At 33.7% G+C, this 16,959-nt stretch overlaps 4 protein-coding genes across 5 annotated transcripts; 1 reads left to right on the top strand and 3 right to left on the bottom strand.

Moving 5' to 3' along the window:
• Positions 1-2,912: 2,912 nt before the first annotated feature.
• On the bottom strand, positions 2,913-3,826 carry LOC140803806 (homeobox-leucine zipper protein REVOLUTA-like). 2 transcript variants are annotated; one of them, XM_073159677.1, is made up of 3 exons: positions 3,506-3,826; positions 3,287-3,392; positions 2,913-3,183 (listed from the first exon to the last, which is right to left on the bottom strand). In XM_073159677.1, the coding sequence occupies exons 1-3, from the start codon at positions 3,622-3,624 to the stop codon at positions 3,019-3,021; spliced, it is 390 nt and encodes a 129-aa protein (XP_073015778.1). In that variant the 5' UTR covers positions 3,625-3,826; the 3' UTR covers positions 2,913-3,018. The 2 variants fall into 2 exon arrangements, with proteins under 2 accessions (XP_073015778.1, XP_073015779.1); XM_073159678.1 differs by having other exon boundaries at positions 2,925-3,180.
• A 3,497-nt stretch (positions 3,827-7,323) lies between these two features.
• Positions 7,324-8,072, bottom strand: LOC140803559 (protein S40-4-like). Its single transcript, XM_073159469.1, has one exon. It carries the CDS (start codon positions 7,979-7,981, stop codon positions 7,517-7,519), a length of 465 nt encoding a protein of 154 aa, XP_073015570.1. The 5' UTR covers positions 7,982-8,072; the 3' UTR covers positions 7,324-7,516.
• Positions 8,073-10,772: 2,700 nt separating this feature from the next.
• Positions 10,773-11,532, top strand: LOC140842436 (large ribosomal subunit protein uL11-like). Its single transcript, XM_073210348.1, has one exon. It carries the CDS (start codon positions 10,825-10,827, stop codon positions 11,323-11,325), a length of 501 nt encoding a protein of 166 aa, XP_073066449.1. The 5' UTR covers positions 10,773-10,824; the 3' UTR covers positions 11,326-11,532.
• A 3,629-nt stretch (positions 11,533-15,161) lies between these two features.
• LOC140842435 (uncharacterized) lies at positions 15,162-16,379 on the bottom strand. The gene is made up of 3 exons (XM_073210347.1): positions 16,312-16,379; positions 16,106-16,207; positions 15,162-15,684 (listed from the first exon to the last, which is right to left on the bottom strand). The coding sequence occupies exons 1-3, from the start codon at positions 16,330-16,332 to the stop codon at positions 15,568-15,570; spliced, it is 240 nt and encodes a 79-aa protein (XP_073066448.1). The 5' UTR covers positions 16,333-16,379; the 3' UTR covers positions 15,162-15,567.
• Between the last annotated feature and the right edge of the window lie 580 nt (positions 16,380-16,959).

Here is a 16,959-nt window from a genome sequence, read left to right as displayed (position 1 = left end):
ACCACCCAGTGGGATTCACTCCAACACCGAAAGCTACTCCCACTAATAATGAAATAGAAATAAATTCGAACACGAAAACGGGACCGTTCTAACGCGTTTCTCGGAATTTTTTAAATTTAAAAATTCGCGAAATTGTTTTAATATTTCCTTGAAAATTTGTATTTCTAATATTGAATCACACAATTAATTTTTCTTTTGCTTTCATGTACTATCTTTTGTATAAAGGCATTATATCATGCAATAATTATTTGTATAATTTAAAAAATATTATGTAATTTATTTTTTATAGATATAGTACGCCGATTGAATAATTATATTATGAAGTGAACATAAATTAACCCTAATCCCAAAAAGATAACGAAACAATTTGAAATCCAACCTTCGATGGAATGGACAAAACACTAATCCTATGCCATAGATCTCAAAGACGACTTTCCAAGTCTTCCCATAATTTTCCATAATGAAATATACTAAAAGTATTCTAGAATCAAACATGGTACGATAATAATATAATTATACCACTCTTAATCTTAAAAATCCGAAATAATTATTACGAAATGGAAAGTTTAACTTCAATTAACAGTAATAGATAATACGATTTTACTTAAATGATTGTCTTAAAAATATTAGAAAATATTTTAATATTTTTTTTAAGTTTAATATGATCTATAATTTTTTTTTACAAAAACCAAATATTATAATATATACCAATTTTTGATATATGCATACATACAAACAAAAACTTGTTTGAGATGGTCTCACATGTCTTATTTTATGAGACATATCTCTTATTTGAGTTATCCATAAAAAATTATTTCTTTTAATGCTAAGAGTATTACTTTTTATTGTGAATATGAGTAGGATTGACCTGTCTCACAATAAAGATTCATGAAATCGTTTCACATAAGATCCGCTCTTGCAGAAAAAAATAATAGTAATAGATTAAAAATTTCATGAAATTTAGTGTTTTTTTTTTAAAAAAAAGAAATCATGAAATGTATATCTGAACAAAAAAATAATAAAAATCAATTTCAAATATAATTTTCATTGGCCTGTGTGTAAATATATACCCCCGCGACCATCTGCCAGAGCTTCCACTTCATTCATTTCTCAAACAGACCACCAAATCCTCAGCCCCTGAGGGGGCTCTCTCCTCGCAGCGCCGCCGCCGACTCTTATAATATTTTCTCATCCCTTTTTCCTACTCGAATTTCTACTTCATCTTCTTCTTTTTTCTCCATTAACATTCTCCAATTTCCATCTCTGAAAGATTCCCGCTCCATCCATGGTGACCGCTCCTCCAAACTCTCCAAGACAACGCACCACCACCTTCCCCCCAAGACGGGGTGGCGTCAAGGCTCAAATTTTTGAGAGCCTCGCCGCGGAAATATCCTCTCTTGCTGCAAGGACTGGCAAAGTCTTCGCCATACTCAAACGCCGCGGAGACGGCGCCGCCACCTCCACCTCCACCTCCACCAGTCCGGCGCCGAGCTCACACTCGTCAGATGGCTACCCTGATCACGCCTGAAGTCTTCGGATCCACCTTAAACAGTGAAACCTGACCTGTTTTTATCGCCTTTTCATTGTGTTGTAAAATATTAGTCGCTAAATAAAGAGAAGGCTAAGCTCTTCTGTTAAAAGTCAGGGATGACGATCAGAATTCAGAGCTTTTCTTTTACTTTGGGCTCTGAAATTTCAATTCCCCGATATATGTTTGGGCCTCTTCCTCCGTTGTTTCTCCGAGGGTTTTTTAGTGCAGACGAGGGAGTTGGAGAGGAGTTTGTGTTTGTTGGTACTTTGGTTTCCCAGCTGCTGCTCGATTGATGTAATGTCAGTCTTATCGTATATAAAGTGGCGTGATTTGATTGGCTTATTATTTTTTTTACTTTTATATATGTGTGTGTCTGATTTGGAGTCATTAATCATTACACTCTGTTTTCGGATAAATCCATGTTCACGATTCGGTGTGTTGCTGATGTTGGCAAAATATTGTCCAGATTTGTTGGTAAATGAACGGTAGGGTACAAGTCACAGTAGTTTATTTCAATTTTGGCGTCGAATTTGAGAAAAATTTATAAAAGTAGTGTGGTAGAAAAAATGGGGGCCGGCGGAGGTCGGCCACTCCCCGTGACCGGCGTGTGAATAACACGTACTTGCGAAAAATATTTTTTATTTCCCAAGTTTTTTCAATATTATTCTAGATTTTTATTGAAGTTTCATGAATTTTAGATGAGTATTACAGTTTTTGTAAATTTTTAAAAACTAATACTATAATTTTCGGGTGTGATTTGATACATACATAACCCACTATGCCTTTGTTTACATGTTCTGGCTTCCAATATACCATGAAAATATATTATTGGAAGTAATTATGAAAGAATTTTTAAAAAAATTTGACTTGCAAATTATTGTTTTTATGATTTTGTAAGTCATATATTTTGTATTTGAGAAAAATAGATTAAAAATAATATAACTCTAGAAATAAATTATTCTGCAATTCTATAAGTTAATATGAAGTTTTAGAATTTTTGGATGAAAATTTATAATTTTTGGCCTCCAATATTAATTATTGTGATTTTTCATACCATAGAAATTTCCAAAGCATTCGAAACATTAAAAATTCTTTGAAAAAAAAAAATGCAAAAACCAGCCCAGCCCCCACTAGTTTACACATTTGAAAACTTGGAACTCTCGCTTAAAATCCATATCTCGCCTCCCGAAATCGGGGACCCTTCATCTGAAGTACATATTCCTTCATGGACAGAGGAAGCTTCGAGTCTTAGGCTCTGAATCTTCGTCACATAAAGGACCAATTCACAAAAGAGAGAGCAAGACAGTGAACATAGTTGTCTTCTTCCTCCACTACTTTCCATATGATGGCGCAGTTTATACAGATATTGAGGCGAAAGTTGCAAGAAACTTGTACGGTGCTTATGATCAGTATGATCAGATAAGAAATTTCGAGCCATTTTCATATACAATGATAAGTACCATTGTACCAAGGTGGGTGTAGCACAATCAAACTACCTGTTGCATAATCTGGGAAAATTCGGAAAACAATGCCTTGCGACCAGATGAGTCACTGAAGATCTTGTCCAGTGTGACATCTTGTAAAGCAACCAGAGTGGTCTCCAGCATGTCCAGTCCTGCCTGGTTTGCGAATATAAACACTGGAAGAGCCTGCTAATGCAGACAAGACACAATATTAGTCGACAAAAATATTTGAATGATCAGTGCATTCATTGTATGTTCAAAGAGAAACAAAAAGTTTCAGAGCAATGACTACCTTCAACGAGCAACATAAAATGGCATCTTGGTGAAGCCAAAGTGTCTTCAGTACTGTTTCACGGTGAATGGAGCCCTCTCTCAACAAATCGGCCCCTACATAGTACCTAAACAGATGGAAAATTGCAAGAAATTTATTACCCATAGAAGAAACGTGATTCTTTTCTTCTTTTTTTGTCATAATGTAAATGCCTGCAAGTTTGAATACATATATTAGTACCTATAGCTTTGGCAGATCCAACATGCAAGTGTCAGAGCTTCAGGAGAGCAAAAAGATAGCTTTGGCCTGACAGTAGGAATCAATCCTGATGGAGATATGGCCATGGCAACCCTCTGCATGCACAGAGGAAATCACGCTGCGAATGTATTGACGTGCCATACTTGCAACATTGACCTGCAAATTGCTCTCGAATGGGAATTGGAAAGCAATGGTCAACACTGTTCGCGCATTGTAGGACGATGATGCATTTTCTGCAGCATGGCTCGTAGCAGGTCCAACCCCGAGACTTGAAGTCAAATCAAGAGTTTTGTGAGAATTCGATGCATCCTGTAAACCACAGGATCAAAGAGATAGAAATATTTGTGTTTTTTTGCCATCAAAACTTTGATGTGGTTATCATCCGAATAAAAATTATTTTAGAAAATAAAAATTTACCAAGGGAAATTATATATATTAAAATCTAATTTCCCATATCATTAAAAAAAATCAACAGTCTTTAAAATCATAATTTAATATCTTCTGATAATTATCAAGTTTTTGACTAAAAATCAAGAAATTTACGAGGAGAGAAACATACCACTTCGAATGATTTACCTCTGTCCTTAAATCGCAATTGTGGATGTGGGTACCGGCACAGTTTTGTTTGAAGTTGAGCCCACAGAGCTTTTTTGTTTTGAAGTGTTGGTGTTGTTTGAAGAGGCCCACCATTACTTATCAGCCCATTTCTTTGAAAATCACAAATGCCAGAGGTTCCTCTTTCATCAGTATTCCTTAAAATGTTAAATTCAAAATTTATGAAAGTAAAATATAAAATTTATTCCTCAACATCTCAAATTCAAAATTGGAATTCAGATCTTTCAATCAACCTGAATACCTAACATTCTCTTACCTCGAAAGCGGCCCATTTCCCTATTTTTCTTTATATGTAGAATTTATGTTAACGGAAAGAGTGAATGCTCTCCGTCAACATCTTTTCGACCGAGTATGTTGTATATGATCTGTCTAATACTGTTTACTTAATCTGCGGATTTATCAAGTCAACATCGAAAAATAATAATTGTGGATTTTCACTTCATAATTGGTTTGCAAAATATTACTTTAGTCAATAGATTTACTCAATACACATTAAAAAATAATAATCGTAAATTTACACATCATAAAAAATATTTGTAATATAGACATAGATTATATTTAGCACGCAGGACTAATTCATCGTCTCTTGACCTAAAAATAATATATCTTGTTACGACAATGTATAGCTAACTATATTAAATTCCAATTTTCTAAGATATCGGTACTCATAAAAAATTACGATCATTACGTGTACGGATAACTTGTTTTATTATTTTTTGCAGACTTGTTTTGTTTCTATTTTTCTTTTTTTTTTGGGTTCGCAGAAGCGCATGACGTAAAAAGTTCTTTGTTAATATGGGAAATTTCTTCAGTATCAGATCATCGATTTTTTTTCGGTCCCTAGGTATTTTTTTAGTACCACATTTCCACATGAAGTATACCACATTTTGTATGACATAGTACTATAATTTTGTGGGTAAGAAGTGAACCCAAAAAAATTTTTTGATTGGGGATTTTTCATCAACTTCTTTTCGTTAGTAATGCATTTAAAAGAGAAGATATATATTTATGCTATGTTTGTATATGATAGTTAACACATAATCAACGGTATACATTAATTCCTTCAAAATAAAAGCAAAAAATTGTGTGAAACGGTCTCACAGATCGTATTTTGTGAGCGAGATATTTTATTTGAGTCATCTATGAAAAAGTAGTACTTTTTATGCTAAGAATATTATTTTTTATTTTGAATATCGATATTGTTGACTCGTCTCACATATAAAGATTCGTAATATTGTCTCACAAGAGACTACTCCAAATTAGATAGGTCAAGTCCTATAAAATGCGCTATCACATCCAAACTCCTCCTCAAAATAATAAAACTTAGATTTAGATCCACGATCCTCTACCGTAAATAACATCGTATCAGAATTCGAATTTTACAACTTGTGCAAAGAAGACTAAATGTTTGTAAATACACAATAATGTTGGGATATTATCCATCCATCCCCATCTTATAAATTCAACATAAACTACATAAGATTTTTTTAAACATAAACTACAATCATTTTACCACATATTGTAAAAACATTATGGTAATTATTCAAAAAATAAAATTATTCGTTGTTGCGGTTGTATCAATGCACTCAACAAAAGACAAATTAAATGTCACAAGTTGGTCGCAATAATAACTTGACTTCCTCCGTGTTCGAAAAATAAATAAATTTATAGAACTTCATTTGTTTGGATAATTTAATTATCAACATATTTATTGTGAAATCGTTTCATTTATCTATATTCATTATATGAGTCGATCATATTTATGTTAACAATGAAAATAAATATTTTTGATATAAAAAATAATAATTTTTATAAATCGACTCGATAATATATTCGTTTTACAAAATTAAATGTAAAATCGTCTCATAAATTTTTTTGTTTTTGTTAGTATAGACATAATTACATAAAGAAGTATCACGATACAGTTGTCGCATCAGTCGATATTTTTTAAAATTGCCAACCACCAAATTATATAGAATTTATTCCATCGTAATTCTAGAACGTTGCTCAAGGTATTCATTCAATATTTATAGCGAGACCACATGGTTATTTTTCACCTTGTCTAATATATTATATCATATGAAATATTATTGTATACTTGTTAGATAAATCCGTTCGATAATTAATATCCCAAGCAGGTTTACTCGGATGAATATGATAAAAAAAATTATATGATTATTAAAATATCTGATATATTTGGTTTGATATATTTGGTTTGATTGATTAAATTTTAGATAATGTGGTAGATTGCAATTTATTCTTTTACATAATTGATAAACGTAAATAAAAAAGATACCAAAGATAATATAATAATTTTATATTCAATAATTTGATTATTATAAAATAAATAATCGATGACATCAAATGAACCAAAACATAGACATTATTTAATGAATAAAAAAATAATTGTGAATTTCGTGGAAAACTGCGTTTGCAAACGACAAAGAAGGTTACATCCATTGTTCAAACTCCATTTAAAGCTTACTAATTAATGCATGCATGCATGTTATTTGCCACACTGTTGGCGTACGAAGATAAAAAGAGTTATTGCATGTTTTATGGATTTTTTTAGTTATTGATGGATCCAAAAATAATTATATATTTCAATTTATATTATTTTATTATACTAGTATTTAACCCGTTTGATATTATTAAAAATTAGTGAAAAATGAATATACATTTAACTTTGAAAAATAATACAATTATAAAAACTATTTTTCGTTAATTTTAAAAAACTTTCTTAAATACAACGCATGTCGATTAAATTTTGGCTAATAATCACTATCATATATCAAAATTTTAGATTTTCTTATCATATATCAAAATTTTAGATTGTGTTAGCCTATATCAATGACATTATACTTATCGTGTTTAGTATATAGATGTCGACCACCAACCTCAATACATATTTAATTCTTTATATATATATATATATATATATATATATTAAAAAATGTATATGTGTCGGTGTCGGTGTTGTTTTTTAGTTAGGCATAAATAATTAAAAATCTAATAAGTTGACCAAAATCATTTCAAGCGAATAAAGAAAGAACCTTTTTCAATTTTCGAAATTTATTTATGACTATCATGAATTACGTACACAGATGCAGTTCTTTGTGTAAAACAATAACGATTATAATTTTTGATAGAGAGATTTCGAATTATCAAATTATACACAAAAAACATTACACAGCAACAATTATTCGAAAGTTAAATAAAAATGACGTCACTTCTTCGACAGGTTAGGAAAACATTTTCCAGTAAAAGAAAATCAGCCTCCCTTCTCAACAAGCCATCCTAAAAAACCGAGGCTTCTTCCAACTTAAACAATCATTATAACGAAAACTATAAAATATATGTATAACATAAATAAATAAGTCAATCCTGATACCCAGTTTTCTGCAAAATTGCATTTCTAACCCTGCTGAGATCTCTTCCCTTCAGAGTCCTCCCAACCCCTTCCTGCACTGAGGAGGAAGCGATACCAGTCTTCGCCATTTGTCGTGCCAGGAACTCGTGCGGTGGAATCCGATCCCCCTCCTCATAATCATCGTCGCTGTCCCTCAACCGATTCTCACTGTACTCGTTCTTCAGTATCTTCGACCAATCCGGCACATTCATCGGCAGCGACGAAGCAGCAGAAGCTCTCCTCGAGGCCGAAGGCCTCCTCGACACCCTGGAACTCTTCTTACCTGTCTCCGGAGAAGATGATCGATCCGCGGCCGAGCTCCAAACATCGGACTCGTCCAACTCGAAGTTCATGGAGCTGTCATTAGCGAGCAGCTGATCCGCCGGAAGGAACCTGTAATTCGGTCGAGAGAAGTAGGTTTTCGATGCCGCCATTAACGTCGAAGGAATGGAGGTGTCTTTTGGTTGACACTGAGAAGTCAGTGATTTTTTTATAAAGAAAATGGATAAGGTCTACTCTTATTCTCTCTCTCTCTCTCACACATCAGCAAATGTGAGCGCTCCGATCACAGATTTGCTCAATGCCACGTCTTTTTTACTTTATCCACGAAAGATTCGGATTAACGTGATCCAAATATTTATCCAAAATTGCATTCACACCCGGTGTGAAACTTCAAAAAATAAAAATAAAAAATAGGTTTTTTGTGATATGGTCTCACAAATCTTTATCTGTAAGACGGATCAATTCTATCGATATTCACAATAAAAAGTATTACTCTAAGCATAAAAAGTAATATTTTTTCATGAATGATCCAAATAAAATATCTGTCTCACAAAATACGACCCATGAGACCGTTTAAAAAAATTTTGACCATAAAAAATATCCTATATGAAAAACTGATTGTATTTAAAATATTGTGTTTTAAATCAATTAAGCATAACAACCTTTGTAGATGAAGTAAATATACTCGAGTTCTTTTAATACAGTGGCTAAATATGCTCGGTGTTTAAAAATTGTTGATATATTATTAAATTAATATTTTTTTTTAGCAGTTTATATATATATATTTTTTAACCGTAGATATTATGCAATTGTCCCAAAAAATTGTACGAGTAGTTAAATTATTTGTACCCTGTTTTTAGGTATGGTTATATTTTATCCTTTATAGATTAGGATTAAAATACACGATTTCTTTGGAAAGTCTTTGGCAATATAACAAAATTTTTTAATTAGTTGATTTTATTTTTTTATTTTTTGGTAGTTGAATTAACGTAATGAACCTTTTTTACTATAAAAGATAACGTACGTCCACGAGCTATGCGCACATGATTTACGTTGTTGTTAAAACTGTCATGACCTGTCGGATAATTTCACAACCTTACGTTGCACATGGAAACTTCAAGTTCTGTTTTTATCCACGAGGTAACCAAAATAAATTATATTATTATAATATTACATTTACAGCATGCTACACAATACATTATAATAATAAGATAGAGGTATAAAATTATTATTTTTTCCATATTTCGAAACATCATGAATTTTTTCAAAAAACTTGTAACATATTTTAATTAGTTTTCGGAATATCTTAAACACAATTGTTCGACTACTGCCTACCATATTTAGAAAATTGTATATTTGTATCACAGGTATTGACTTATATTTTTTGGTTGTCTTTCTGCCCAATATATTATTTATTTTATGATTTTACTAATATATGGATTTTTGAAACTTGTGAACATTGAGTTGACAATTAATCTTTTTTCCGTGAAATATTTTATAGCTTGCAGACAAATGCAAAAATTTGTGGCGGGAGAGTTCTGTTTGAGAGAATGAAAATAAAATTTGTTTCAACTTCAATATTTTATCCGGTAGTATATTTAAAAGATGTTTGGATTTAACAAACTTGTGGATTATGTGTTTTTGACAATATCATTATTGTATTTTCAATACACTTTTGCCTTAGATCTTTTATCTCCTTCATATATACACACATGTATATGTTTATTTGATTCGCAAGACAATAAATTGAAAGATATAAATAATATAATAACTTTTAACTTTAATTATATAAAAATCGTGCCAAAAGTTAAATGCAACAAAAATACAATATTGTTTCATATATCACCAAATAGCATTAAATTTTGTGATAAACAAGGTAAGATAATTTGTCTCTTCTTCTCGGAAATTTGGAGGAATTAAATTGTTTGGAAATTACAAACACAAAAACTTATGTGAGACGGTCTCATGGCTTAATTTTGTAAGACGGATTTAATATTAGTGTCATCCATAAAAAAATATTATTTTATGCTAAATATAATACTTATTATTATAAATACAGACAAAATTGATATGTCATACCAATAAATATACGTCAAATAGTCAAAGAAGAGAAATACTACATTGCGACCTAAAGAATTGGCAATTTAGAAAATTGGAATGGGGACCAACTATAAAATCGTGACAATGGCGCTGCTGTCCAATCCCAATCCCCAATCCCCAATCCCAGGCTCATTTATTGCTTGGAAAATGACTTAAAAGTATGGTGCGATTTTAGGTTCGCCAACTTTAAAAGCAGCTACAGTCGTGCTTTGCAAGTTACAACTTTGAGAAAGCTACTTCTCTTGGCTTTATTACTGTTATTTTTTCATGTAAAATAGAAATGGCGTGTAAGGACTTGAATTTGACCTTTTGTGCTATTTTCATTAGCCCCCCTTTTTTTTTTAAAAGTTATTTTCATTATCTCCTTGCAAGTATTGTTTGTATTATTTTGGATAAATCTCTTTTTTCTGTTATCTTTTTATTTTATTCATTCGAAATTAAAGCAAGCTATGCGTCCTAGTTTATCTACTCCTTTTGACACCAATCTAGGCACACGAGTGCTATATTTACCATCTCTTGATTTATTTTATCGCGAATTATAGATGTTTGATCGACAACCTTTTTATTTTGCGCTATCAAATCATCAAGAAATTCATTATATTTTCTTTATTATCGGGTAGCAACTCATTTTTTGTTTTGGAAAAAAAATATCACTAAAAACTTTGATTCACAAACATCTTTTATGGCCTTTACAACACGACTACAAACAAATTAACCAAAAAAACAATGGACCCTAAGCTTTCTTACTTTTCCGGAGGCCCAACCAAGTACTTGCTTATATGTTGTTGGGTACTAAGCCCAAAACTAAATATGGGCCGAAAGCCCTGATCTATATCCATCGTTTTGCTGTAGTGTCTTTCTATATTCTCCTAAAACCCTAGCACATCCGCCGACGATGCCGCCAAAGTTCGATCCCTCACAAGTCGTCGACGTCTTCGTCCGCGTCACCGGCGGAGAAGTTGGCGCCGCCAGTTCCCTTGCTCCTAAGATCGGTCCACTCGGTCTATCCCCAAAGAAAATCGGAGAAGACATCGCGAAGGAAACCGCTAAGGATTGGAAAGGTCTCCGCGTCACCGTCAAGCTCACCGTACAGAACCGCCAGGCTAAAGTCACGGTTGTCCCCTCTGCAGCTGCCTTGGTCATCAAGGCGCTCAAGGAGCCCGAGCGTGACCGTAAGAAGACCAAAAACATCAAGCACAATGGGAATATCTCACTCGACGACGTTATCGAGATCGCCAAGGTGATGAGAACTCGTTCTATGGCCAAGGATTTGTCCGGCACCGTCAAAGAGATTCTAGGCACCTGCGTTTCCGTTGGATGTACCGTTGATGGGAAAGACCCTAAGGATTTGCAGCAGGAGATCACCGATGGCGACGTGGAAATTCCACTAGACTGAGCTAAAGGTTCGGAGTGCTGGTTTTTATTTCCAATTTCATGTACTCTTGGGTTTCATTTTGTTTTATTTATGAGTTTTTTTAAGGAAAAAAACGTTCTGGAAACAATTTTTGGTGCTGGGTGGAAACTTCTGTGTTCACATGATTCCGTGATTTTATTACAGACGATTTAGTTTTGAGAAAGTTATATATAATTTACCTTTTCCTAATGATGCTCAAATGAGTTTGTTCCTGGTTTTCTTTCATGGTTGCTTTTGGATGTGTTTTTTGTGTGAATTCTTGTTTCTTTAATTGCTTGTAATACTCTCTTTATGTTGCCATATCAATATCTCTGAAATTTGGATTGTGAGAGTTAACAATTGAGCCAAGTTTTGTGAAATATATGAAAACAGTATGACAAGGTTTATGGTTTGGGAGTTTATTGTTTCACTGTTGATGTATGACTACTATTTGAGGTAGTAAAACTTTAGCTTCATGGCGATAAAGAGAGTCTTGCGGTAAAATATCAAAAAGCCAGAAACAACTTGTTACTTTCTTTTTGAAGCTTATTGTTTATAAGCCAAATGTTTAAATCCGACCCAAATTTGTTTGACATACATAAATCATCACCCCCAGCGTTCTTCGACTTCGAAAGGTCAATGTCTTTGCCCACACGCCTTGTGCATGGGGTTCCAAGAGCCTTCGCTGCCTTGATTCGCTTTGATTCCATAATAACTGAATTGTTTTCTGTTTGATGTGAGGTGAACATGAGAGCTAATGCTACATGTCTTTGGCTAATATTATTAACTACTGTATTATTGATTCATAAAGAAGCGCTGAGGTGAAATCAATTTTTTCCCCAAAAGATTTTTTGCTCTTCATCTATAATTGATGTGGTTGTTTTGTGTGTATATTATATTGCTTGGGCATGAATTTTGGGGTGTTTAGTCTACTCGTCTCATGCATGTTTTCACTTTTATAAACCTCAGACTAATGGTGTCCTTGTATTAGAATTGGTGTTACTCTGCATTTATCTATTGTTTATTATCAATTTTTTTATATTTTGAATGTGAGTAAGATATGGAACGTTGATGCAAACAATTCTTGATCTGTGTTTTTTCAAACATTTTCTTTAAACTTCTAAACAATTCTTGGTGTTACTCTGCATTTATCTATTTCGGAAAAGATTAATTTTTAATAATACTTTTTTTTTTGAAAAAAACTAAGCATAATAAAAGAAAACCCCAAACATTAATTTATGTCGCAAAAAAAGTTCCCGTTATGATTATACTTTGCCAAAGATAGTATCTTAGAAATTAAACTGGTCAAAAATGGTACATTGATCACACCTTTCTCAATTTTTAAAATCTTTTACCCAAGTGAAATAATTTATTCCTTCTCTAAATTCTGGAGTTGCATTTTATGGGGCTTGTGATTATTCTTTGCAAAATTGTTTAATTAATATATACTGTGGTTGCATGAATACATATGCTCAAAAAGGTTGGGGTGGGGTGGCTGATATTAGTATTATGTATCGAGTGATTTCAGCTTTGGCATGCGCTTGCGACACTATCAATCATTATGAGTACAGCTCACAGCTTCGGCAATTACACCTTATTGTTCCAATTCATCTACTTGTGACCCTTTGCTGATCCTCTAAGCAAAGCAAAACAGTTTCATTTTACCCAAACGGGATCTCGAATCCGGAACGAAAGGGGGCGAAGCGAAATTAGACGTGGGGAGAGTTCGAAATTTCAGAAAATTTACGTATGCACACTAGAAATTTTCTCGATCGAGAAAGGGGGAAGAGTCTCTGTTAGACTCATCTTAATTTGTGATACATTTTGTATATTCCTAAATATAGCTCACATATTGTGATGGTATTATATATAAAGATTTTATATATATAAAAAAATCGAACTGTATCCTATATGGTCCAGTTAGTTATTTATGGTATATATTCAGAGAATGCGCCATGCAAACATACCTAGTGAATTCCTACCATTCTTACAATATCACTAGACGAATTACGCATTATATATGAAATCGGATGCAAGAAATTGTATTTGAAGTGCAGACCACCACAGAAACTAGTCTATTCAAAAGTTCTTTGAAGTCGCAGAGTATAATTAGGGGAAGTACGAGGGACTCGCATAAATTTAGAAGGGGGGCGAAACAAGATAAATCGCATTAAGATCAAGAAAAGGCAAGAGAAAGTGTGACGTCATCAACTCCATTCTTTTTGAACCACTTTGAGGACCTAAATTCAATTACAAGCAACACCACCAATCCTATAAAGGCACCAAAAGACCAAAACACTACTGACCCCAACAATGGCTTCCTTGCTAATCCTTGCTTTTCTTTCCTACCTTGTCATCACCAACGCCGAAGACCGGTCTCATGGGCTCGATAACGAGAGTCCAATCGCATTCTCACCTGAAGCATACGCGTTTTTCCACCCCACCACACTACATCGAAGTGCCAACTCCCCATGCGCTTCATCAGACTGTTCGTCGCTGCCGATAGCAGCAGCAGCAGCAGCCACAGTGCAATCTACTCCGGCACATGAGAGCATGTCCACGAGGGCAAGAAGGCTGGGTGCCGGCAGCATAGTGGCGATCCTAGTAGGTTTCTTGTTTGTGGGCATCACAGTCATGGGTGTTTACCTCGTGGTGATCAGGCGATGAGCCAATTCGAGAAGAGCTAATCCTGATAGGCAAGTAAATGCTTAATGAGATTATTGGAGAAATTCTCACCCCAATGAATTCCCGTATTAGTAATTCTGTGTTCCCTCTTCGTATGGGCTTCTGCATGTAATTCAGTATTTTCGTGACCGTATTAGGTTCGTTGTTATGCTATTCCAGACAAGAAAATGAAGCATTATTTAAGATGAGAATGTGTTCATGTTTGACAAGATTATAGACACTTGAGCTGAGAATGCCGTGATCTCATAGATAAATATACAGAAGGAACAGCAAACAAAAGGCAACTCATTCACAGGTGCAAATGCGAAAAATGAAACCAGATTCGTAAATTAATTAAAGAACAAAGAAATGCAAGCGAGGAAAATGAAGCAAGTAGTAGTCATTATAACTTGAATTAAATAATTTACATTAAAATATACATCGGACTTCACGAAGAACCGTGTAACCTACAGCCTGGGCATCTACTGATCATGATTTCCTCGAAACACAATCGAGTGTTTGCAAAAGTTTATTTTAAATGTTTCGAAAAACTTAATGAAATGTTTAGAAATTGCACATAGAAACTGAAAAACACTTAAAAATAAATTATTGTAAATATTAACCAAGTACAACAATGTGCAATTCATCAATATCTATTGTCTTGAGCCGAATGAGTTCGACTCCCTTGTAAAGAAAGTTTTGAATTCGAATCTTATTAATCAGATTAGTGTGGAGTTAGCTTCCCCATAATGAGTTCAAATCAACTCAGATTCTGGATTAGTTTGAGCCAATATAGCTTTAGAAACCAGATGGCTTATCCGAAAAAAGAGTCTGATTCAACTATACTAGTTCAAACTGAATTCATATTCAATGGTGCAAATAAAATCGCTTGCCATAAATTAGGTCTCGTGCAACTTCTATTGCAGCAGAGTATCACAGTCACTTTGTGTATGGTCCACTTTGTAGAGCTTATAATTAACAATTTTTTGACAATTGGACATCTGACGACGGTGAATAAGCTAATTAGTCAAAGTACATAACTTACACAAATTTCTCAAATCTACCAAAAAAAGTTCACACAAAAATGCCAATTTTTTTTAAAAAATAATTGAACGGCCAAGGGATGCAACAATTAATGCTGAATTTAGGGTGTGTATCAACAAAGCATAACAAAATTACTTCAATCACGACGAGCTGTCACCTTGCAAAAATTGACGTAAATGCAGGATCTTTCTTGACAATTGTTAATGTAAGATATTGCTTGAGAAAAGAAGCGAGAGGCTAAAAAAAATTCCACTCTTTACACTAATTTTTCATCATCACGCTGAAGAAAATACAACAGAAATTACAATTCAATCGTACTGTTATCAACTGGATCCTTATCTTTGCTCTTTCCTTTACCCCCCCCACCCCCCCCCCCCCCCCCCCCCCATGGGAGGTGGTGTCAATAACCAAGCAAGACAGATAATGTGTTTTTCTCAAGTGAACCAGGTACAAAAAATAGAAATAGGAAACCCAAGACAAGTATGAGCTTACTGGACAAAGACAGCCTTCATCAACAGCAATATCACAAGAGCATCCCTACCATCCTGGTGTGCTCAAAGACTCAATGATAGCTCCCAAAGTCTTATCAACAGATTTGTTCCACATGTGTGCAAACTCGAGCCGGGATTTTCTTCCGAAAATAGGCTGTCTTGGCTGAAAACATTCAAATATTATACAGGCACAATATAGGTGGCTGTAAGTAACGAAAAGTTGTCATCTCTGCACAATTTGAAGTAATGATCACTATATGTACCGAAATTCAATGATTACTGTTGGCTGAAATGGTACCGCACATATATGAAAGAAGGTAATAAAGCATGCTGAATATCCTAATACCGTTTTTGTATAATTGCAAGTGATAGCTTTAGTTTCAAAACATCAAAATGCTCACTCCCAAGCATTACAATCACTGCTATCATTTTCCAAGATTTGCAAAGGATAAAATACTATCTAAAATCTCCACACAACAAATGCATAATGTCAGATGTTCTGGATGACACTGAAATGTTAAGAAACAATTTCTTGAAAAATTCAATCACCGTAAAAGAAATAAACAAGAATAGAAAAAGATCACCTGAGGTTGAGTCTTGGAAATTGTTTGATAAATGCTTTCACGCTGCTCGAAGACCACCACTCCCGTTAACAAGCTCCCCAGCGCCGCGCCTAATAAACGCTCCTGCAAAAATACACGATTATACACAATTGTACCATGTATTGGATTTTCTTGCAACCACGAATCTTCAAAATCAAAGAGACAAGCTTGAATGAACAGAGAGAGACCTGAGCAAGAACGCTGATCATGGTGATTTTCGAATCTGAGAACAGAGAAATTGATTCGGATTTTGGACTTTTATATACTCAATACACTATTCGTCGCACCTGCGACTATATCGAAATGGACACACGTTTTTGCTTCTGAATAATGACAATCCTAAGCTAATTTATTGGCTAATTTTTGTTATTATATTTATTAATTTTGTTAATGCTGTTATTTTTAATATTGCTATTGTTATTAATTTATGTTACATTGTTTATTGTTATTCGTATGATTAATATTATTAATTTAATTGATTATTTACTTTACGTATTTCTTATAGTTTCATATTTTAACTTTTCAAGGGGGATTTTTATCTTCTCCCTTGGTGGTCTCGGATTTTATTGAAAAAAGAATCCATCTGAATAATACAAACCCCACATTGTGTGCATGCACAATGCAAAGTTCATTGGAAGTAAAATAATGGTCACATGTATATATCATTTCATACAAACTACATGATCTATTTCAGTCAGAAGTCAAAACTCCACCTGAGTTAAGCTGAAATCAAGCTCGAGTAGTGACTCAAATTGAATCAATCTGAGCTCAAGTTGGTGCAAATACAACTCCGCACGCTCGGTGTAGTCGAGCTTATGATCTTTTATCAGATACCA

This window comes from Primulina eburnea, chromosome 10 (assembly GCF_022965805.1).
Source record: "Primulina eburnea isolate SZY01 chromosome 10, ASM2296580v1, whole genome shotgun sequence".
NCBI classification, from domain to species: Eukaryota; Viridiplantae; Streptophyta; class Magnoliopsida; order Lamiales; family Gesneriaceae; genus Primulina; species Primulina eburnea.
This window is presented reverse-complemented; position numbering and strand designations above follow the sequence as displayed.